This window comes from Harpia harpyja, chromosome 7, assembly GCF_026419915.1.
Source record: "Harpia harpyja isolate bHarHar1 chromosome 7, bHarHar1 primary haplotype, whole genome shotgun sequence".
Lineage (NCBI taxonomy): Eukaryota > Metazoa > Chordata > Aves > Accipitriformes > Accipitridae > Harpia > Harpia harpyja.
This window is the reverse complement of record NC_068946.1, coordinates 33,069,527-33,094,761: the sequence shown is the minus strand read 5'-3', so window position 1 is coordinate 33,094,761 and position 25,235 is coordinate 33,069,527. Positions and strand designations below refer to the sequence as shown.

The window sequence follows — 25,235 nt, the reverse complement described above, 5'->3', positions numbered from 1 at the left end:
TACTTACTGGTTATTCCTCATATCCTCGTGACATGAAAACGTTCTACCAGAATATGCCTTTTGCCCTGGCACATTACTCTGGCCTCTCTTACACAGAGGGATAAAAAATTCTTCACGAGAGGTTTTGTCTAGATTGTTTGTATGGGCATTTTGGCAGGCTCCTCCCGTTCTTTCTAAATCAGAGCTTCCACATACACATTAACACAGGGCCTGACTCTACTGAATTGTGCACGCCCTTTAACTCCCAGCTACTTAAGCAAGAACGCCTGGAGCAACCTAATGCAAGCGCATTTAAAGGAAGAAGGTGACATCCCTTAATGGCTCACCCTTTCAAACTCATTCACATGCACTTAAAAGATAAGCCAGGTCACTTCCACTATGTATTATACCCTGTGTGATACTGAAAAACTTCTGAGTGACCGTTTTAAGAAGCAGAAGTGGACCAGTAATAAAAGATAGTCCCATTTGCCCTCTGAGTGAGGAGGGGAAGAAAGTTGCTTGCCAGAATACCGAGTACGGTGACGCCTTTTCACCTGTCCGCTAACCAGTGTGCTTCCATGTGCCACCCTGAAGTGGCAGAGAAGCATTTCCTTTGCAATAAAAACCTGGTGAAGTGTTGCCTTGTGCACTGCTACTGATTCAGAACTCTGGAGAAGAAGGCAATTCTGACTGTTTTTAAAGAATAAGATATTTTATTATGGAAGTTGATCTTCATAACAATGTGTGCAGAAAATGACTGACAATCATTAAAAAACCAAAATGTTTGTTTCATGAAAACAAAAGGATGACTATTTACACTAACTTTCTACCACAAACAATGAAATACCTGAAACAGTTGAGGCAGTAAATATTCTTTTCATGTCTTGAGAGATTATTGAACAATAACTTGACATTGTACTGACACATACCAACAGGGGTTCAAGATGTTTAGATAGCCCTGACCAAGCTGTACACTGCAGGAGGTCAAAAAATGTTGGCTAGACACTTAAGTGAACTATGTCTCTCTGTTGTTTTAACTCATAAAATTGATCTCTTACAGGGAACTTTAGGAAAAATGCTTCAGTATGAAAAAAAAACCCTCTACAATACAATGTTTTGATATCTGAAGCTGTGATTTTATCCGGAACTATCTCAAACGTTTGTTAGCATTTAGCATATCCCAGGACTCTTCCCAAATTACTCTGTTTCCCCTCACAGTTGCATCTAAACAGAAATCATCATTGACAAAACCAAGAATATCACACGCTGCTCTGAAGTATTTTAAAACCCTAAAATCAGGTCTATGAATTACTGCATGTCTACAAGAGGTATTTGCCAACAAGTATATTTATACAGTAAGGAAAATACTGTAACATTTATACCTAATTTACAAATATTCCAACATTATAGAAATGACGCTGTTGGCTTTATGTAAGAAATGCTAGTTACAGAGGTTGGAAAATGAACAGCAATACATAATAGAGCCCTTGTTAAAGGTATTCATCAAAACCCAGAGACATTCTTGTTTGCACCTGTCCCCTATACTATCTGGGTTTTTTCTTCTCTCTGCTTCTGCTCCTACTGCGTCTGCTCCTTTCTCTGTGTTCCACTTTACGGCACTTGTCCCCACAGCGCTCTCTGCATTTTTTCTTCTCTCTGTGCACATCCGTGCTAGGGCTTCTGGTTTCATTTTTCCTGTGCCGCTCTTCACCAGGGCTTTGACTTGGACTTTTTCTTACTTGCCTTTGCCTGGAACTGCTGTGACTTGTGCAAGGGCTTCTCCTGCTCCCCTCATCCATGCTTTGGCTTCTACTATCCCTGTCCTTTCTTTCAGTCTCTCTCTTGTTGGTGCTATGGTATCTGCTTTTGGACTTTCTCTCCCCCTCACAGGAGCTCCATTTGTTGTTCTCCGTAGAACTATCTCGCTTTAAAAGTCTGTACTTCTCCCTATCTTTGTCCTTGTTACCGTGACTACTGGAGAGATCTTCATAAAGTTTTTCCTTCCTGGTCTTTGCCTTTCCTTCTGAATCGCTGCTGCTGCTGCTAGCCTCTGAAAACTTGTCTTTTTTTCTTTTCTTAGAATACATCTTCTTTTGTGCTGCTTTATCTCTGCTGTCAGTCTCGCTATCACTGCTGCTTACTGAAGTCTCACTGGAGGATGAGGAAGAGGATCTCATCTTATGTTTCTTGTGTTTACTTTTGCTTTTCTTCTTTTGCTGCTTTTTCTTCTTTCTGTCTTTCTTTTTCTTTTTCTTCTCCAGACGATCCAACTTCCTTTTATTTTCAAAACAGAATAGTAGCGCAATCAGCCGTGTTAAGATATTCTAAACTACAAAGTCATTGTCTTTTAAAGTTCATTACTTGTGATGACCTACACAGTAAATACACTATTTTCCATAAAAACATGTTGAATTCCTCTCCTCTTTCAGCAAAGTATTATTTTTAAACTTCTAACCTGACGTTAACCATAGTAAGAATCCTCATGTAATCCACAGCTGCTCCCTCAAAACAGGAGGAATATGATTTTTTAATTCTTTAATTTTAAAAAACACTTAAAAGATTTTAAAAAGTAAGATGTGTCAATTTTGGCCTTGTAATTGGGAATAAATACATTCAGTAGTGCTTTTTTTTCCTTGTCAGCCTGCTCTGGAGACTTTGCAAAATCATTGCTGCTTTTGTTTGTGCCTTTTTATAAGAGATTTTGAAAATGAAAAAACGCAATTAGCATTCACTTTCTATTAATGATGGAAACTGAGACTCTAAAGCCTACATCTCTGAGTTCTCCAGGCAAATAATACGGATATTTTCAATAACCTCTTCTGTCACAACTAGAAATTTACATTTTCTAGCTGTTAAGTACAATATTCCATCATGCACACGCATTCACTGCTATTTGACTGCTTTCACCTAGTTTTTATTTACTTTCTGTATTTATTCTTCTCAAAAAATCAGTGACTGAATAGTGAAACTACTTTCAGTGTATTAAAAAAAGAATCCCTTCAGACTAGTAAAATCTAAATTACCCAAATATTTACTGAACTTCAACTTTCAAAATATAAAGTATTGAAGTTTCATTGTGTTGGGCCAGCTGAAGTTCAAACAAAATACCATTTTAAATTACTCAAACTACATACACATTCCTTACTTAAAAGGAACATAAAATATGCCAACTATTTTCAGAGAATTATTTATTATATATGCGAATACCACATGTACCTACCTACTCATGTGCCTGCTTAGCCATTCACCTTTCTCCCCTCCTCCCACTCCCCATATACAGAACGTCCTTTAACCAAAAAGGCCGTTTTAACTGTATGGGCCGTTTAGGCCGTATGGGACCTACCAGGCAGTAGTTAGTATTTTTCATTTTAAACATTTTCAGGTTATTTCAAGATAACGTTGCAAATTAACAGAGACAAAAAATGTAAGTCATCTGACACGTGCAATCAGTAGGATAGAAGCAAAGAACGAAAACCTCATTAACTTTTTATTGGAACTACAAAACCACGGGGAGCTCCCTCTGCTGGAGCAGCAAACTGTAAACCCTGATCCGAGCGCAGCGTGGAGCTAGGCTAACCTTGGCCCTGGGGTGCAATGTCAGGTTCAGTTTAGCCGCACAGGAGAAGGTAACAAACTTTGCCAAATTGTAAACCAGTAAACAAGAACACAGAATTTTTAATCCGGGAAGAACATACTGTAAACAATGGAGTGCAAAATAATATTTTAAAATAGCAACTGACAGCATCTTCAGTGAGCCAATCAATTATTATTATTTCCGTATGGCAGTTAAATTGGTAATGAGCCCCAGTGCAAAGACATGACAGCTAGATTAGAACAGCCAGATTAAAACAAAACAACCGGATTAAAAAAACCATGCTGCATAATGCCATTTGTGGTCAAGCATATGTTAAACTAAGCTGATTTTCTTCTGTAGTGATGGTACTAAATTCTGCAATGGCACAGAAGAGTTACAGGGACAATCATGGAGTCTGAACTACTGGTGATACAGATCCCCTCCACTGGGTACCACACTTACCTTAGAAGTTTCTGTTTTTGTTTGGTTGACAGTGATTTTAAAAATTCAACTTCTGGATCATCATCTCCTTCACTTGCAACAAATTCCTAGGAAAATGTGGTAAGACATTAAGTTCTTATATATAAAAACAATCTCTTCATTCAGATTTCTGTATTAAAAGTTATGCCTCTATGTACCTTATTTTTGCATAGGTACAAATAAATTTGTATTACGAAGTCAGCTTAAGACTCTTTGAAAAGAGCAGCAAACTTGCTACAAAGTGAACCCCCTCCCTGCTTCTGTCTCAAAGCTGAGTAGGTGTTATAATGTGGGGGTTATACAACAGGAGTTATTAGTAACATATGAAAAAAATCACTGCTAGGGAAAGAAACATTTCTGAAATAGTTAATAAAAATGAGCCAATTTTGGAGCCCACATGATTCCCCAGGATAAGTCACGCCATTGTTATTATGCTTGGATGAATAGGTAAGATGCTAGTCCTGCTCGAACCCAGAGTAATTTAAGCAAATTACTTTTCTGTCTCGGTTTAGTCATTAGGAAAATGGGTATTAACACATCTACCTCACTGTTGTGTTATTAGTCTTTAAATGTTCATAAAGTGTTCTAGCAATGCAAAATACTGTAATCATATAATCTACATACAGTAACGCAATCAGCAAAGCATAGCTACTTTGAAGACCCTGAATTCTTCAAATTATGTGCATCTGGTACACTACAATTCTCCACTGTCATGTTTTTAATTTTAGCCACACTCAGGAGGGGAAAGAAGAAATAAAGATTAAAAAGCTCTTCCAAAAAAACCCCACCACACCTAACATAAACCAAACATACTGATATCACTGTGATTCATTTAACAGTGCCCATACGCTACATTTTTCTGGGGTACATAGCTTTTTTAAATGGAAAGGTATATTCATCAGTGGAGACAGAATGAATTGTTGATTTTCTCAAGATTTCAACAGCTGAGGGCTGTTGTCCCCTCTCTACTAGTGGTTCGACTATCCTGCCATATGAACAAAGGTTATTTCATGGTGCTCAAAGAGTGTATATGAATTTTTCACTTTACATTTTTATTAAAGCACCTCAATTAAAAATATAGCCTGTGCAGTCTAAGTAAAGACAATTAAACACATTCACTCCCAGAAATAATAAACGTAACAATAGTCAATCAAGTAAAAAAATCTTCAGATACAGCATTCCTGGCAGTAATTATTTGTGCGTACTTCCTCAAACTTCATCCAAAGGCTAGCATTACATCAGAAGTAAGTGGCAAAACCCCTAACCATCCCCTTTATGAAAAATCCAATTTCTAGTCACGCAGAGGAGAGATTTAATTTATTATATGTGGTTTTAAAATAAGGAATTTATGATTCACCATTCTGACTAAAACAAAGCTGGAAACAGTAAGTTTTTGGACATTTTTCTACTGGTATAGCTATTCAGCTTTCCTATGGATATGCATATTTGAAAACATTAAGTAGCAATTCACAAGCAATCACATTTAGATTTATAGACATTTTCAGCTTACTGGTAAAAAGATCATTACCTGTGATGGATCATTTGCGGTCAAGTTTCTCCCCAGTACATTTTGTTTCAGTGCAAACCCACTGTTTCTCATCTCCGCTATTAGCTCCGAGGGGTGCATTGATGGCCCTGTTCACAAAAATCACAGTTTGAATGTATCATTTATATCTCTCTACCTTTTTTGGACTCCACAGTAGGAATTCAGTTGAAGCTTTGTTAAGTAAAATCACAGCTAAATCAACTCAATAATCTTCTGCTGAGCAAATAATCAGATATGATTTTCTAAAACAGCAGTCTGGAGATTCAGAATAGAAAATAATTGCATTTTCCTTTAAGAACAAGGGGATTCTCTTATGTAACTTTGTCATGTTGAAAACAATATATTTAGGTAAGTCTAGTAATATATTTTTATTATAGTAAAAAAGCATGGGAAACCTAAAGAAAGCACATTAAATAAGACTTTTAGGTGCCTCTGCTCTCCCAAAACAATGGGAAAATGCACTTCTAATATGTCACTAATAAGGCATTTTTCATAATGACACAAATTTTTCAACTTAAACGTAGAAAGTAACCACTATTAGAAACTCAGTATACATATGGAAAATAAATACATACATGAAAAAATTATCTATGTCCTTACTTATTCCAGGGACCCCCCAAATATGCCGGGTCTCTAGGCTGTTACCTCCTCAGAGATTTCTGTTTTATCAGCTTAAAAAATACACTACATATTGCATTACAGTAGGTGTTTGGGGTTAGGTACATGTTAGCTTTCTTCGCAAACATCTAACAAGGAACAAAATACGGGATGTATTTTGAATCATTCAGAGTTGACTGCATAATTTATAAACCCTGTAACTCACTCTTTTGCTTTAATTGAATACCTGTGATCATCAGAACCTCACATACTTGTCTGATTAGGTACTTTTTCTTCACCCTAAACATACAGTCTTTTGTTAGGTCATTTTCAGTAGATTTCCTTACCAGTTCATTCACTAACCTTACTGTCCATGAATTACCACTGCTGTGTAAGGTAAATCTAAATTATAAGGAAGGTAAAACAAGAGCATGGAGCACATGATTACTATTACTTCAGTAAACTAACTGTAAATGGTAAGATTACTAGTCTTGTGAAACATACTGATCCTGCTTTGTGGTTTTAAGAGTTTCCTAGTTGTGGAGATGGACAAAACTCAAGAGATTTTTAACAGAAAAGTACGGAAAGTAAAGGGAGATTTTTACTATGGAAAATATATGGAAAGTAAAATAGCACTTTCTCAAAAAAATATCAACTTCTTATACAGATATAATGGATATCTGGATAATACACTGCTTACAGAAACAAACGGGCCTATGTGTAAAGCAGGAAGGAAGAAGATAAAACTTTGAAAATGGTTTAAGGAGCCCTTGCATTACTGAATTTCTTTTCACAAGTTCCTTATTTTGCCAGGCAAAAGGATTTTCTAATGAGATACCTTTTATTCTTTCCTTGAGTTTACATTTTTATTAAGCAGGGGGTTATTCCCTGCCCCTCCCATGTATTTTACTAAAAGTGCTTTTTCTTTTTATGTGTTATGGTGTAATTGTAAGGTCACTGATAGTTAATGAATGTATACGGGCTCCAGTGTCTACATTTTTGCTTATTTCAAATTTAAAACCTTGCTTTGCTTGCTGAAATGTACTCTGGCTGGAACAGAAACTGACATTAGACAGAAACCCAACAACAGAATTTGTACCAGTTGATGTCTTGATCTGAAAAAGCCATATAAACCATCCATGCAGTTCAGCCAAATACCCTGTATGAGGAAGCTGAATGGAGACAAAGTGTAGAGTCATGAAAGAAGATTTCACCATACCAAAGAAACCAACACATTTGACCAGACTGAAGCCTGGAATACCCCTGTTATTCAAAGGCAGTAAGAGTCACTGCCTAACAAAGTAACCTAACTAACTTACCAGGTGTTCCCCCTTCAGTGTCGCAGCATTGTACACATTTTGGTGTGTATTGGATACCTAATTATTCTCATTAGCATGATTAGACAAATAGAGGAATATAACTTGTCCAGATCTATACAGGAGATCTGCAAAAGAACTAAGACAGAAGCCCTAACTTTGTGGTTCCATAGGAGGACTATGGGCAGAATCGAGACCAGAAAGGCATGAAGGCATATTGGCCTTCAAAAGCACAGTTCAGAAGTATTTTCCAGAAACAAATCTTTCAGGCATTCTTTGTACATAACACTGGAAAGAGGTAAGCAAAATAATTTCCTCTTTTCCATAAAAAGCTTATAATGAACGCACAGTACTATTAATTTTTGTGCATTTGTGCCCAATGGATGTCAGTTGTGCTCTAACACAGAGATCCACACGAGTGAACAAGAGACCTGTCAGAGTGGCTGCTCAAGCTGGGATCCAACACAAAACTACATGCAAACTTTTGCGTTAGCTTCCACGTGCTTTTTAGAGATGAAATCAGCACTAGGTTTAAAAAACAAAAACACAGGTATGCTTAGAAGGAAGGCAAGCCAGGCTAAAAATAAATTTATGAGACTTCTGTTTCCTTGTTTATTAATGACATCAAAGAGACATTCATAGCTCCATCTACAACATTTTAGTCGCAACATGGTATTACCATGACAAGGACAGTTAACAAATCACTGTTATTCCTGTTTTGTGGATGTATACAAGCTACATCAAATGCACCTACAGAACCTTGAGACTAAAGTGGTTTATGAAATAAATGATTCCTGTTTTGGTCTCCCTTTAATTGTGAGGGAAACAGTAATTTAGGCTCAGCCTAGCTTGTGAGGAGATGCAAGAATCTCCATGAAGCTTTATTACATACATTATTTTTACTGCAACTAAAGGTTTTAGAAAACACTAGGAAATGAGATTCAGAAAATAAACCAACCCCATAAATGGAAGTAGAGTCAAAACACAGCCCTATTTCACAACCCTTCTGTGTGCAGACCCCAGCCAGGTACGACATAAGCATGCTGTCCACTATGGTTGATTACAGAGGACTCTCTTGCACCATGTGATCTTTGCAGTTTAAAAAACATTAACATTTTTGAGAGAACGACACAGGTGCACCTCCTCATACTTTTTTTCTGAACAGCTGATGCCACTGAACTTCTCAGAAGTTCTGCTGCCCAACAACAGCAAGACCATGTTACTACCTTTGTTCAGGTAGCAATGCTAGACCACAGTAGGAAGAAAAAAAATCTGATCTGGGAAGTCTAAAGAGACTGGTTTTTATGTGGTTACAAGCCCAGGCTGAGAAGTTCAATTAAGACATTATATTTGACAATGGCCACACAACTTAATAGCAAACCTCTATTACTATCTACTTTCTGCAACACAACAATGAGAATCAAGAAAATTTTTATTCTCCTAATTAAACTCCTTTACTTGGAATCAAAGCAATCAAGTGCTTGGTGACTTTCTTTTCCCATCCATGCCTCAACAGACTGCTTTTGATTTATGCTTTAATGACTTTGATAAGCAGATCTGATTTTCTTTGAAACATCAGTGACAGTTTGAGGTCTCCCAGGATTCCTGGGCAGTTATTTTATGTGACAGCATTGAGGCTTGTAACACACTTCTTTTTGGGCTGCTTCTTCACAGAGTCTTAAAAGATGTAGGTGCCTAAATGTGTGAGCAAACAATCACATTCCCATTTCCACACTATAAAATTAAGTAGGGGATTTCTCCTGGCTAATGCAAATGAGGGAGACAAAAACTCTAGAAGAAATCCCAAACACTGAACCTCACTTAACAGAGATTTGAAAAACTCAACTTCTCAGAAGTGTCCTTGGCTTCCTTATTTAGGAGCTAAAGCTTAAATTTTGGAGCCACCAGTATACTGGCTGGTAGAACACCTCTTCCTTTGTTTGGTATGAATTGATTGTGGAGTCCTGCTTGGTGGAGACACAACTCTGCCCAGGGTGATCAAACTTGGTTTGCCTGGTAAGCCAAAGAGGTAAATCTTTTCATCCTGTCTTTGGCTTATGACTACTCTTATGTCATCACCCTCCAAGATCTTCAGACAAAACAGTACTAATATACCTGATAGCCATATATCTTCATCTGGTTAAGTTCCAATTAAGTCATAAACTGTAAAACAGATTGTAAGATTGAGCTGAGAGGCTCTCAGTTGGCTAAAATCTTGGGAACTGATGTTAGCTAAGTATTCTTGAACAGCACCCATCAACTTGCAAAAAAATCACTCCTGCATCAGTCATAGAAAAATACTTTGTGTACTATGAAAAGTGATGTCCTCATATATGCATTCCTGATGGACTTATGAGACAGTCTGTGAAGAAGCTACCTGTGTGATCTAATGCAGGTGAAAACATCTAGAGATGACACGCCATGAGTTGAGAGAATGTTAGATACAACAATCCTGTAAAAATAGCTGATTGCTACAACTTCTGACAACTAGTCTTTCAACATTCTTCCATCAGCAAACTAAAAATAAGTTCAAAGTTACAATGTTTCATCATCTGTTTCTTATTCTTTCTGAAACAAGTCAAATACAGTACCTTGCTATTTTTGAATATGATTGTCAAGCTTATTTTCTGGAATTTACGTTTTGATAGGGAAAAAAAGAAAAGAAAAAAAAACTTTAAAAGTTTTCCAGATGACACTTGTTTAAAACATTTATCTGCTTTAAAATTAATTCAGAGTCTCAGAAAAGCTTTTTACCATATAGTGAAATTAATTGCATGCTGATATCATACTTATTTTTATGCATTAAGACAACTGACAACTTGGTAAGTTTTCTACAGCTACTTAAAATTATATTAAGAGCTTGCACAAAAGAGGCTCCATAGTTAAAGACCCACCAAAGGGTTTTTAAAATATTTTTTCATGGCCTTTATAATTCTCAAGAAATAGTGTTGTCAAGCAAATAGGCTACAGTTTCTTCCTGCTTCTTACTTCCCACAGAAGTTCTTGCTGCGTTCATTCTCTGTTATCTTCTGTTTAAGATACTATTTAAGGAAAAAATCCAGATAGCTCAGTTGACTCAGAGTTGTGACACAAAATCTGGAAACTCAAACCATTCAATGAAGCGTGAAGAGAAAGATTTTACTTTTCACAAAGTACAACCTGAGTGCAACCTTAGCTTGACAGCTGTTGGTACATCTTTATAATATTTGTATAATTAAATAAACAGAAGAGCTGTAAACAGAATTTTTCTGAAGCCTATATGAGCATCAATTATACTGGATTGCAGAAGGATATCACACTAGGATTTCTACAACATATTGTAAATTTGCTTTTTTGTAACAAAGAACACTCCAATTTCTTATCACACTTAACTGAGATAAATTTTACAGAATCAGTTTTGGTTCTATTAAACAACCAGGGAAGGAAATACAATTCTGGATTTCAGTTACTTAAATGCCTAGCTTACAGCAAGCTCTCCCACCCCGCATTACTACCCCCACTCCCATCCCAGAAACAAGGGAAACCTATAGCTGCAATTAATTTTCAATTCTGTCTGTACTTCTCTTGAAGCTACAAATGCAGAGTGTATTGTAACACTCTGTTGTTGCCAGAATGTTTCCTCCAAGGGGCACAGGCCCAGGACTCTTAGGAGAACAATGCTCACCATAACACACCATCTAGCAGGCCTCCATTAAAATGTCTAAAGCACATTTTTCAAATTATCCAATATTAGAGAACAGTATGCTAAAACCTCTTTTCATAACGACTGTGATTAAATACCACTTTTTCTGCAACAGTTTCAGTGGCAGTAAGGACAGACCATAATGTTACGATTGCCAGCCTCACCAAAAATAGCAGTTTTACTTCTACCTACTGATGATGCATAGTCTTGACGGTATCTGCTCAATTTATTGATAAAAGCTTTCACTGCTGTCACCAGTGCAGATAAGCAAACTGAATTATTCTTTTGCAATCAATTAAGTTTTAAATGGATTTTTATTGTGGAATACACATGGAAAGCAAAGAGATAAGAAGCAGTAATAGTGTAACCACTATTCCCACCTGTGGCAGGGCAAATTACAGTAACCAGTTGTACTTAGGTAGTGGCTGCATTTATGTATTGTTATGAAATGGACTACTCAATATAAAAGTTACTGAAAAAGGCAGTAGATTCTTCACTGTGTCATTTTAATTACAACTTTTTTACTTTTATTTTAACTCATGCTTATTTTGTGTACCATCAAAACAGAATATTTAGAATAGGGCTTTTTGAGAGCTTCCCCTTCCTGAGAATGTGTTCTGGTGTGGGACATCTTTTAGTTTACAGATGTGATCATTTTAATCTAAAAATATCACCATCATCATACTATCAGACTTCTGACTTGGCAATAGAGAGATAATTTACATGAACATAAATGTAAACAAAGCACACTGGCATATCTGCTGTCAATTTGTCAGTATACGTCACACTCGGTATACTCCACTCTACCATGTTTAAAAATTAATTTATGAATCAAGGACAAGATACTTTCAACGCTTAGCCTTTATTACTACATAATTTTTGTTAACAAAGTAGGCCTAAAGCATGTTGCCTTCATTCCTTTTTACATGCATCTTGGACAACATGAGGCCATAACTCTTCCAAATTGAAATTTGATTTTCTATGTAACAGTGATACTAAAGCCACGCTCTGCTGCTGAAAAATAAATGAGTAAATACTCCAGGGAGCATGCAGACAGCTCTTTCTCATTAACTAGGTTTTAGGAAACCACTCTGCTTGTGGGTTTTAGTTTAGCACACAATCACATGAAGAATGAATATACTCTGAATTCAGAATGCTGCCTTCTCTGGGTGGCAGCAAAGGCATAACATATGATTCAAGGCTTTTTAGGTTTTACTTTATAAGAGGAACTAACTATAAAATTAGCATAGACAGTTTTGTCAATATATCCATATACTTTTTTTGTGCTCTCCACAAAGTTTCATATGTAGGGTTGTTTTTTTTTAATGGTTTAAAAGGAAATTGAACAAAAATGGAAAAAAATTACAGACTGAGCCTAACCACACTGTACCGTCTGTAAACTTTTATTGCATTTGTGACACAGGTAAGAGCAGTCACTTATTTATCTAATGGACAAAAAGTTATTATCAAAATTATGTGATCACGATCCTGGTCATGAAGAACGTAGCAAATTTATGCTGCCTCTAATAATTCAGAATTGATCTTTTTTTACTAATAATTTTTTCATTTATTTCAGAGATGACTGCATTCAGACCATATCTACACTTCAAAGCAACTGCTGCTGTTTGCATTGAGAGAAATCAATGAATAAAATAACTCTGGCTTTTAATTAGCTCTTCTTCAGAGGGTCTGCAGTTAACTGAATTTAACACTTCAGCACAGCATTTCAGTATAATTTGCCATGCTTTTGTCATAGGGTATTTCAGAGAATCCTGAGTTTCCTTTTTACTTTTTTTTGAGTAGTAAAAACCATTTAACATTATCAAACTGCTATAGGAATCCGTATTTATTGCCTAAATGCCAAGCACAAGACTTTTAATAGAAATCTGTATTTTATGCATTCACACCAAATACAGAGGCTTCTGAAACATAAATGGAAGATTATTCTAAAATGTGACAGTTCTTAAACTATGTGAAGATTTAGTTAAGGTTCCTACTGTTCACAATCAAAGGCCTCAGCTGCAGATCATAAAGGAAGTTTTCATACACTGTATGCTTCTACAGGTGACCATTCATACAAATATTCACAGTTAACATATTCAAATACTTTTTCTTTGTTATTATAGATTCAAGAGAACACTTAAATCAGTTCCTGCATTCCTGATACAATGCAGATTTTCACCTGTTGGGAAACAAAAAAGTACCATATTTGTCACTGAAAAAATGCAGTGAGATACTGACATAACATAGACATAGATTTCCTTTCTTCCTGTCTCCATGTGACTGATAATTTCAACAATTACTGTGGAAAGGAATTTCACCCAAAAGCTAAAGATCAGTTGAACACACTAAGTGATAGACTGACGGAAACCACAACCACAAGTAGTTTTACAGGCACCCAGGCAATGAAAAGAGAGGGCACAAACTCTAGGAGCTGATAATGAGTCTTTAGAAGGCTGCATTTGCATAGACATACCTTGAGTTTCTTTATCTTTGTAGACGATAAGACACTAGATACATACATATGTTGCTCCATTACATTTTTACCATTATTTGCCTGAATTTTCCACAACATGCTAATCACTTTACAGTACTCTTTCTTCTCAGTAATTTCACTGGATGGATCACATATGGAGCCAGTCAGCTGTAAAAGATTCAAAGTAGTCCATAGCAGAGAAGGATGCCCAGCACTCTCCAGGCTTCGGTTTCATAGGCCAAGAGCATAAGAACCATTTTTAGTCTTAGCATCCAACTTCTTCTAACTACTCCATTCATAAAATTACCTCCCCATTTGAGGCACTAGTCTTATTTCTTAATGTAGCAATACCTTTCTTCATAAGATAGTAATAGATTCCTAGCAGGTTATTTGTTCTAAAAACATATGATAAAAGTTGTAAGCATTTAAGGTTTCATAGCTTTTTAGCAATCCCCTCCCTCACTGAATAAGATAGATTGCTTGGCAGAAGGGGGGGGGGGGGGCAGGGGGGCAGGGGAAGGTATTTAGTTTGTCCTAACTTTACCTGACCAAGAAAGTTGCAGGCACTTTTGAAGTGAAATAACAGTATTACTTCAAAACATTTTGCACAGAAAACCTACCAGTCGCTGCTAGTAAAGTCAAAGGCTTTTCAGGCTTCAGCAATAAAGCACTGAAAAGCACAAAAATCAACAGATGCTGCTGGTTAATGATAAAAAAGGATTGTAAAAACAGGCAAACTTTTAGACACTAGTGACCTGGGGTTTTTTTACTGGTTTATATTACATATTTCATACATGCATATATACACAGTGACACACAAAGTCAGAACCACAACTGATGTTTTCATCTTGTCTGAACTTTGAAAGTTAGGATTTTATCAGTAAAAACCCCTGTAAATCAGTTTAGCCCAAAGAAGCATTTTGATTGCCTAATTTAGCTTTGTAAAGAAGTAAATCTTATAAGTTGGTCTCTGTAAGCCTCACAGCTGGAACATTCTAACACTACTTTGCAGTTTCCAGTGATCAAAGTAAGTTACTCTATATCTAAAACTAAGAATTTCATAATGGAAATAATGCAACACCAGGGGGTGCAGTTATCACGAAATAATTACACTCCTGGGAGATTACAGACAAGGCTGTACCCCAGGGGTGTGATTATCCCATGATAACCACATCCACTGAAATTGCCTTATTGCAAAAATAATCTCTATTCACTGGTGAGATATTATTCAATAGGCGCTTTTTTAATGGTAAGATTATTATTTTTTTTTTGTATGAATTACCAGCTAGATTAGTAAAATGGTCCCAGAAGCAAAATAACTAAGCCACCATGCCTAAATTAAGGTACCAATTGTAATTATTTTTGTTTGCTGGAGCGCTGTAGTGTATGTCACATCTTGAAAGACAGCAGTCTTTCAGTTCTGTGCCACAAACATGCTTTCGCCCTGCAGCAGTTCCGCTAGAGTAAACTGAAGTCCATGACTGGTCTTTGCATACAAGATATTCGACACTGAATCCAAAACAGCAATTCCCAATCAGTTTATGTGCAAAGAGGAAGATTACAATGCAGTCTTCATGTAAGATTCAAAGACAAGTGTCCTTCTGCTGAAATAAGAGAATCACAGTTTATAGTTTTTATGGGAAAGAAAAAACCTATATTGGTGGTTATTTTATGATGTGAAGGAAAATGTACATAGGCGATCAATAACTCTTCTTTTTCCTCACAGAGAAACAGAGCAGGAACTTTAGATAATGCAACTAAATCAGACATAGGAGTTTCATTTTCATTCATTTGAACTCAAACGTTTCTTCTGAGGCTGAAAAAATAGTCTGAGTCCAAATAAGACATTTTGTTTTACTCTTTCTCTGAAGCAGGAAGAAATTAGAACAAAACACAAACTGAACTTGTATCAAGTGCTCTTGAATTCGGTTTCTGCACTACTTAAATTTTTTTTCATTCAAATAAGGAGTCTACATTCTACTGAAACTTACCGGTTTGGGCATTTAAAAAACAAAACACAAAACATTACCCCCTGGGCTTTTATTAAATTGAAGTCACCATTCAGCTAAGACCTTTGAAGGTCCATTTTTTTGGAGGAAGAAAGGGAAGGATGGGGAAAGGCTGCTTTTGCTGGTTTTAACTCAATAATTTGGTTATCTGAAAAAAACAATTTTTTTACCCTCATTTTCTGTCAAAAGGTTTTGCTTTTGACCAAGGAGAAAGATGAAAATGTCCCTCCAAGTAGGTAAGTGCCAATCCTTTATACATGCATAAAGATTTGTCAGCAATACTGTGGTTATCACTGTTTGTACTGGTTTTGGCTGGGATAGAGTTAATTTTCTTCATAGTAGCTGGTATGGGGCTATGTTTTGGGTTTGTGACCAAAACAGTGTTGATAATGCTGGGAAGTTTTTGTTACTGCTGAGCAGTGCTTACACAGAGTCAAGGCCTTTTCTGCTTCTCAGCCCACCCCACCAGTGAGGAGGCTGGGGGTGCACAAGAAGTCAGGAGGGGACCCAGATGGGACAGCTGACCCCAACTGACCAAAGGGATATTCCAGACCATAGGACATCATGCTCACCAATAAAAGCCAGGGGAAGAAGGAGGAAGCAGGGATGTTCAGAGTTATGGCGTTTGCCTTCCCAAGTCACCCTTACGCATGATGAAGCCCTGCTTTCCTGGAGATGGCTGAACACCTGCCTGCCGTTGGGAAGTGGTGAATGAATTCCTGATTTTGCTTTCCTTGTGCATGGAGCTTTTGCTTTACCTGCTAAACCATCTTTTATCTCAACCCATGAGTTTTCTCACTTTTACCCTTCCAATTCTCTCCCCCATCCCACCAGGGTGGAGTGAGCGAGCACTGTGTGGGGCTGAGCTGCCTACCTGGACTAAACCACCCTGTTTCCTTTCCAGGTTAATTAACTCTGTTCAGTAATGTTCCTGAGAGCAGCTACCCTTCCACACTAGAGATTTCTAAAGACTTCAAAGTTATTACATGATGGAATTCAGTCATGAGTCTAATTAGTATGTAATAAACTTCTCCTGTGGTTCCTGAACTTGTATGTATGAGATGTTTCGGTCCTTCTTTACAACAGAGCATCTGAAGTTTCTACTATTATTGTTCTCTGGTTAGAAACACATTTGGGTAAATGCATGAAGACAGCAGTGAACAAAAAGTCATCTATTTTCCTGTGTGTTAAGTGTGCTTCTCTAAAGCAAAAGAACAACAACGTTCATAAGAACAAGGCCTGTTAAAAGTCTCCTACAGGGAACCCAGACCATTTCTTAAAAGCTACTTCTGCAGAAATTAGTAATGCCAATGTCCTTAGAATATCAGATTCAGAACCATGAGGCCAAGGGTTCCCAAGCACCGATTGCTTAGAGATTCATTACCAGCCAGGACGCTTTGCAGTATACAGATTAGCATCTTCCAACGCTGTGCCGATGCATGGTGTGCTCTAACAAGGGAGAGTATTTTCAAAGTTCGAAGAATCCTAACTAAATTTAGGTAGTGTAACTACCATGCACTGCCTAGAAAAAAAAATGATTCAGTTTGCATGAAAAGAATGCAAGATCATCTTTTATTAGGATGAAAAGACTATAAATCAGAGGAAATAAAGTGCTATCAAGTAAATCACTTTAAAGTAATAGAGCTCTTTTCAAACACTTTACAAAAAAACTCCAAAGATTTGCTCTTTAAAAAAAAAGTTTCAATGACTTATAGCCTAAATTTGGTCCTTCTAATGCAATTAATTTCATAAACTAATTGGAGTCCTGCTATATTGACTATTGTACTAAAATTTTATTCTGGTTTCACCTTTATTCCTTATTATATCTGTATTTCTCAGATGTACCCTTTCATTTATGAGACAATATTTATACTTCAATTTCCTGACACGCAAACTAGGAACAAGCTTTCAAAAGCTGACTTTCTACATATGGAATTACCTCTTGACCTTTAAAAGTATTATTTGCTCTAATAATTTAGCTCAACATTTTTCAACTCTTTCTTGAGAGCTGGTTGCAAACATTTCTTACACATTTAGCTATTAAAAGCCCAGTCAAATAAATTAAATACACATTCCAGACTTGCTGTGTACTATAAGCAATCACTCCCTATCCTTGAAAGCCCTATTCATTGTTCTCTTCAGATGCGCATATTTTCTTCTACATTCTAGAAACAAACAGACAGCTTCTGAAAATTGTTCTTTGGAGTTCAGACCTTAGAAGCCAAGTGGTTTTGTAATTTTTTTTTTTTTGCTGCTGACAATCACAATAAATTAAAACTCTGAACTATTTACATGGTTTTTTACCAGTTTTCTAAGCATGAGGAGACACTTATTTGTGACACGTCAGGAGGGTGTAAGGGTGGGTGAGAAGCAATTCAAGTGCTTTTGGTTGTTTTTTTTTTTTAAACCTAATCATCAGTTCATGAAACACAGAAAGGTTTCATAAAAAGATGGTATCATAAAAAGTCTCTGTCCCTTACAAAGCAGTATTTTCTGCAGTTCTAGGCAATCTAAATAAGAACAGTGTGGCAACAGACATTTTTGCAGTACTATAAAATAATCAGAAAATAATTAGGAATTTAGTCTAGAGACATAAAACCAGCTTAGGAGTGCATGCAATTACTGATAAAGAGAAGCCGGAAGAAGCAGCAACTGAGGAGATGTGTTGCACAGAGGAACAGAAGAAGGTTCTTAGAGGTGGATGCCGATTCAGCACTAGGGCTAGGAACAAAGCATTAAGTAATGATAGGAAACAAACAGCAAAAAATAGAAATGGTCAAGACAAGATTATATTGTTGGGGGGTGTTGATCAGAACATGATAGAATTTGTCTTTTTAATGTGGCACTGTCTTGTTAGGAAATGTAAAATATACTGTTTTACCCTCAGTGTAGGTTAATTTTACAGAGCTAACTGCAGATCTACAGCACTGTAACAACTGGGTAGAACTCTCAGCAATGCAAAGATAATGACTTACTCCCAGCCCAGACAACACAGGACTGGTGTCAGGGTTTAGTAAAAAAAAAACAAAAGAAGAAAAAAAATTTTTTTTTAATGTGTGATATAAGGTTTAACACACCACATGGATGAATTATGAGTCTTAAGAGAATCAGTGAATTCAATAACTTGTGTTCCCACTTAACTGTAGTGCTTCATTTACATATGTGGAATTTCCAGAAGTCAAAGGAGCGTAATTTAGCTTGTTATTAGATCAGATAAAGTTTTAGAAAAGTTGATGAAAAGATTGTATTCCTGAGGTTAGAAAAAGCAGACAACCTTTTATCTGATGATCTGATTAATTGTATTAACACTTCTTACAAGCCTTGTATCTGCTATTAAATCAAGAACTTAAAAGTGTTTTAAACTTTACCTACAGTGTTTTTACACAGTTTCCCTGAAAGAAAGATAAAGTAGCAGTACCATTACAGCTGACTATTCAAATCCAAGAACAGTGTCTTACAAATTATATATACAAACCCTGATCTGTCGCCCACCCCTACTCCCTGAAATCCTTCCTCAGCCTATTAAAAAGTCTATGCTCAGCATAGCGCACTGTCTTCCAAGTTCCAGAGTTGAAAATGAGAGGGCATTGGTGGAGTCTGAGAATATCTAAGTAGTTTTACAGCACTTTTCTTCATGCAAAATTAATCATATGTGCTAAATTCCACTCTTTAGGCTTAGAAAGACAGTTTAGAAACATCCACAGCAGTCAAATGTTGCCTATACCTAGATAATTCAGTTAGGTTTGAAACAAGCAGTTAGTCTTATATTGACACTGCAAAGTGTCCGTATTACGCTGTTATGAATAATGAGTCCATTTTCAAGCTTGTGCAAGCACGTACAAATATTTTCCACTTTCCCAGCCAAACACTCCTAAAATTTACCCACATCATTTGAACTGGGCAGTGAGGGGGAAGTAATTTCTGCAGCACAAAAGCATATCTGACATGCAAGAGCTGCACAGTATAATTCTATCACCCACCAAATCCTCCAAGCACAGTTTCTTCTACAGTAAGAATAAGGGAAGAAAATAATTTAATGTTATAACCTACCGAATAGAAAGGCTGAGAATGTCAACTAAAAGCAGAGGAGTGTAAGAGGCACTATTTCCTTTAACTTAAGACTTCCAGGCCTCATCTCAAAGAAATGACATATCTAGGTGATCTAATTCTGAAAAGCAAGATTGTTGGTAGGCTAAATATGTAATAAAACTAAGAGCTGCTACATAAAACAGATAACCTTAGGAAAGACAGAAGAAAACCAGATGTTATCAAGTGTGCAATTGTAATGGTATCCCTGCAAAATTGAATACACAACATGGCACATGATCTTAAAGCGCAGTACAGCAAGGCTGAAGACTCACCCATGTTACCAGGTGTTTCTTTAACGTGCCACAATTTTAAGAATCTTAGAAGTGTTACAAACTTGGGTCAACTTACAGAAAACAAAAGTAATGTAGGCAAAAAAATTATTCAATTTGAATGTTTGTATCCGCTTCTTTAAACCTCATCTAACACCAAATGCTGACTTCAAGTAACAGGAAAGCTAATAAGAGGGAAAAAAAATTGTAGTTCAGAAAGCAACAAGAAGCCAGCTGAAAGGAAACCAGGCATTTGGAAATCTAGGTTTCAATTGCTTGTCCACTTACAGAAGCACAATTAAGTATATAAAAAAACCCAAGCCTCTCCTTTTTTCCAAGTGATTAACAAAGATATACTGATATATTCCAGCTTTTCCAAGCAGTTTGCCTGAATCTGAACTGGGACAGTCTTTGACAATCCATTACATTATTATTTTTTTTTTTGGTGACACAAATGTCATTCTGATGTAAACAACCTCATTGCAGCTTTGCAATTTTTGCCACAGATAGAATCAAACCAACAGTCATTGTGTAATCTTTTTAAAATGTGTTACTAATTAGAAAATTAGGTCCCTGTCATTTGAAATAATTAACTTGAAATTGTGGATCCTACATTTGGAATTGTGCTGGTTTTGGCTGGGGTAGAGTTAATTTTCTTCATAGAAGCTAGTATGGGGCTATGCTTTGGATTTGTGCTGAAAACAGTGTTGATAATTCAGGGATGTTTTTGTTACTGCTGAGCAGCGCTTACACAGAGTCAAGGCCTTTTCTGCTTCTCACCCCACCGCACCAGCGAGGAGGCTGGGGGTGCACAAGAAGTTTGGAGGGTACGCAGCCACCACAGCTGACCCCAACTGACCAAAGGGATATGCCAGACCATATGACATCATGCTCAGCATAGAAAGCTGGGGGAAGAAGAAGGGGTGGGGTGAGGGTGGGCATTTGGAGTTATGGTGTTTGTCTTCCCAAGTAACTGTTAGACATGATGGAGGCCTGCTTTCCTGGAGATGGCTGAACACCTGCCTGCCGATGGGAAGTGGTGAATGAATTCCTTGCTTTGCTTGCATGCACAGCTTTTGCTTTGCCTGTTAAACTGTCTTTATCTCAACCCACGAGTTTTCTCACTTTTACCCTTCTGATTCTCTCCCCCATCCCACTGTGAGGGGAGTGAGCGAGCGGCTGTGTAGTGCTTAGTTGCTGGCTAGGGTTAAACCATGACGGGAATAAAGAAGCGTTTTCCCCACTTCATCAACTCTTTGAAATATGATAAACTTAAACCTTCTAAAATTAACATGATGAGTTCCCCCAAAATTTCTAACCAGCACCTTTAAAAGACATTCACTGCCTACCTGAACCATCACTGGAGACTGAACTTGCGTTAATTCCAGAAAGGCCAAATAAGGGACATTCTCGATCAGTGTTTACATGACCCCACTTGTGGCATTTAATACATCTCACATTCCGCACCTAAAAGGGAAAAAAAAAATTACATAATTTAGTTAACAATACAGCTTAACATTTACAGAAATATCTACATTACTAGGCATAAGAGAAGCTTTTAAACTCACTGAGAAACAGATGATAAAATTAAGAGAGTCCATGTGAATGTTCTGCAGTTAGATAGTATTTGAAATATACCCAAGACATCCATAGAGTGAAATTTATGTAACTTGCCTGGATACCAAATGGCTGATCTCTGATATTCATATCATCCTTAGCATACCTGTTACACAAACACAAAATAAAACAAATACTCAATTCACTATTTTTTAAAGCCATCACATACAAAGCTACCTTTTATCGTTAAGTGCATATCCGTTTCAGAGATATACTTCTTGTAAATGTTAGTTTTAACGTGTTTTCAAATATGGATGTAAAATTCAAACAAAAACTAACTCGATCAAGGAAATAGTTCCAGGTTTACAGGTTCTACTAATTAACTGCCAGGACATGACAGGATTACACAAGTGACCTGCTCAAATATAAGAGTATAAAAAAAAATAAAATAAAATAAAAAAGGATACGAACGGTATGAAAGGTAAATAAGAAGAAAAAAAAATTTTTATTCAGATAGAATCCAGACATCTTACTTTTCTCGAGGGGCGACTTTTTGCCATTCAAATTTGTATTCAGTCTCTCCTTCTTGCTATAAAACAGAAAACATGGTAAGTTTGAAAATTTTTTTTTAATACATTTTAAGTAAATAGGAAGAAAACATAAAGAAATAATGCAATGAAATACCTCTTTAGCTTCCTCTTTGAATTTTCAGAAATCATGGAAAGAAAAGACATGATACATTAATTACGCATGTAAAATGCAGCTAGTGTCTAAGCTGAAGACAAAATATTTTATGGTTTATACTAACACAATACTGCAAATACTCAAAAAGTAACTTTATTTAAATAGAGTGCACTTATAAATAATTGGCCTCTACTATATGGTTACAAATCCTGTAAAACCAGAATCATCTTTTAAAACTATATTGATTTGATATACAAGTACAAAAAACTTTAAACTCTTTTCACAAAAGGAGCAACAATACTTAATTTTAAAATCTTCAAAAAAAAGGATTTTTAAGCAAAAAATCACTACTTTAAAATTGCATTTCCTCTATTAAGGGATTACTTTAAGAGCTTTTAAAGGTAAATAACTGCAAAATTTGCTCTACAAGAATGAGCCCATCCAAGCATTTCCAAGGGTTTTCATGCAAATGGGAAAGATGCATTTGAAGGGGAACGTGTTTTCCTTTAAAGGGAATACATTTTCTTAGTTCTGCACTTATATTCAGATTTTGCTAAAATTAAGTGACTGATATGAGTATCCACCAGGTACTTAGTAACTTCTGTTTATGAATCTACTAAATAGTCACAGTCAGACCCACCAGAGTCAGGTCAGCCAGCACTTTTGACCACAGAATCTCAGTATTTATTATTTATTTAACTTCCACTAATTAACTTCTTGCTTTGGTATCTCCTACGCTTGATGTGCATCAAGCTGAATTATGGGCAGAACTTTTAAGCAAAGGTGACTCTGCTATTTCTAAAAAGGAGAGTAGGCCAAAATACAGGTTTGTGTTGTCTGAGTCATTGCCTTGGTAAGGTCTAGTCCTCCCCATCCAATGGCTTTATAATTGGCTAAAGAAACACCTTTGGTCAAGGACAGAATTTCTGCTGTTGCCAGGAAAGATATTATATCTGTTTTTAACCCTTCACATTGAACTGTTGCTTAAAAAAAACCCCAACCATTCTCAGTCTGAACGAAATTAAAGTATTGTGAGATCAAAATTATTACATACTATGTATGCCTGCATATTCCTACAGGAAGAACTAAAAATCATACCTTCTAGCATTACCTCACTATAAGCACACTATTTTAAAATAAAAGACATTATGCTTTTTTCTTCAGAAGGTTTTTAGCTTTGCAGTACTGTCTGCTCACGATCAGGAAACTGCAGTACCTTTCTTTGCTCCAGGTGGGGCCTCATACATGAAATTAAGACCATTCTTCACACGCTCATCACCCATAAGCAACCTAAATACAAAGGACAGAGTTTGGGGTGACAAAACAACCACATTGGTATTACTTAATAAAAAAAAAAAAAAAAAAAAAAAAAAAAAGAGAAATGTGCAGCAGGAAATTGTTATAACAAGTGGCAATTTTTCATTTGTTAATTTGAGTAACAAAAGTTGAACATCAAAAAACCTGAGTAGTCAATACTTTTGCGTGCTCTGTTGTGTACCAAAAATCACACATTTCAATCACAACTGAAACATAACTCTGTGTCTACAGAACTGTGAAAGCCAGATTTCTGTGTGACCCATATTGTTATACAAGGTTACCTGCTGTTCTGTGCAATGCAACATATTTTGAAATGAATTAGAAGACACATACAAGCCACTTTAAAGAAGTTCTTGTGACCTCTGCTTAATCAAACACTAATTTATGAGTCGACATCCTCTCCTACTACTATGGTCAATGAGAGACAGTATTTCAAATAATTCACAATGATATGTCATTCACTGCCATGAAAACAAGAGACGGTAGGAAGAAGTGTGTGATCTTATGCCAATTCTCACCTATTATCATAGGATTCCTGTTCTTTCAGATACTGTTGCATTAATTCTTCTTGTTTCTTCTTATCATATGATATTTTCTGTTCTGCCATCCATACCTAGTTAAAACAAGTAAGTTTCTGCTTTAAACAAGTACAAAAACTACCGCAAAATGTATTCACGTATAAATACTTAACTGGCTTACTCTAATGAAAATACTTAACAAGAGAAAATTCCCATCCTAATCACATAAAATATATTATTTTCGTCCAGCATTTCAACAAACGAACTTCGCACAAGCAGTAATTTTGATAAGCTACAACTCCAACAGCATTTAAGAACTGAAAAGATATGAGAAAGTTTAGTAATTCAAAGGGAAAAGTAGGCTCAGAAAACACCCTGGGTGTCCCACTGCCTTCCCCATAGTGACACCTCCTCACCTAAGTCTCACCAGACCCCAAACCCCAGGTTCTCTCGGGAGCTCCTGGAACGGTACAGTTCTGGGGAAGAGACCTGGAACCAGGTCAAGGCAGGTATGAAATATTGGGAAAACACGAGCACATCGTGACAGGTGGGAGTTTTCTTGGACGGTGTACGGTGCCTATTTATCCAGAGAACCAGGTGTTGAAAAGCTGGAGCCAGGAAAAGGCGATAGTTATACGCACCAGTGAGCAAGTAAACCTGAAGCTTCAGGTATTTCTCAACTTTTTTTCCTGCCTCTTCCCTCCCCCAACCCGGTCCCCCCACAGGAAGGCCGACATGCCCTACCCGTGGCGTTGCGGTGCCGGGACCCCGTCATCCCCACCCCCCACTCCCCGGGACGCCTCCCGGCCTCCCCCGGTGCGCAGCGGACGCGGGCGGCCGGCCGGCCGGCTGAGGGGCCGCGGCGCCTCACCTCAGACCAGCCGCCCAGCAAGGGCCACAACAGCTCCCGCCGCCGGTCCGGCCCCCCTCACCTTTTTGATGTTGGACTTGGAGGCGGGGTGAAAATCCTTCTTGCACATGAAGTTGGCGAACGACTTCCCCATGGCGGCGGCGGAGAGGCAGCCAGCGGCGCCCCGCACTCACACGGGCCCTCAGCCGGCCGCCTCCGCCGGGCCTTCCGGGTCGGCGGGCGGGCCTTCCTGCGGGGCGCGGCAACGCCGCCGCTCGGCTCGGCTCGGCTC

At 37.3% G+C, this 25,235-nt stretch overlaps 1 protein-coding gene across 3 annotated transcripts; it reads right to left on the bottom strand.

Annotated features, from left to right (window-relative positions):
• Window positions 1-670: 670 nt before the first annotated feature.
• Window positions 671-25,176, bottom strand: CIR1 (corepressor interacting with RBPJ, CIR1). 3 transcript variants are annotated; one of them, XM_052791810.1, is made up of 11 exons: window positions 25,026-25,128; window positions 24,510-24,701; window positions 24,094-24,188; window positions 23,475-23,548; window positions 22,259-22,272; window positions 22,108-22,163; window positions 21,692-21,740; window positions 21,367-21,484; window positions 5,562-5,668; window positions 4,016-4,101; window positions 671-2,253 (listed from the first exon to the last, which is right to left on the bottom strand). In XM_052791810.1, the coding sequence occupies exons 3-11, from the start codon at window positions 24,180-24,182 to the stop codon at window positions 1,524-1,526; spliced, it is 1,323 nt and encodes a 440-aa protein (XP_052647770.1). In that variant the 5' UTR covers window positions 24,183-24,188; window positions 24,510-24,701; window positions 25,026-25,128; the 3' UTR covers window positions 671-1,523. The 3 variants fall into 3 exon arrangements, with proteins under 3 accessions (XP_052647770.1, XP_052647769.1, XP_052647771.1); XM_052791809.1 differs by lacking the exon at window positions 24,510-24,701 and having other exon boundaries at window positions 25,026-25,176; XM_052791811.1 differs by lacking the exons at window positions 22,259-22,272; window positions 24,510-24,701; window positions 25,026-25,128 and having other exon boundaries at window positions 24,094-24,190.
• Between the last annotated feature and the right edge of the window lie 59 nt (window positions 25,177-25,235).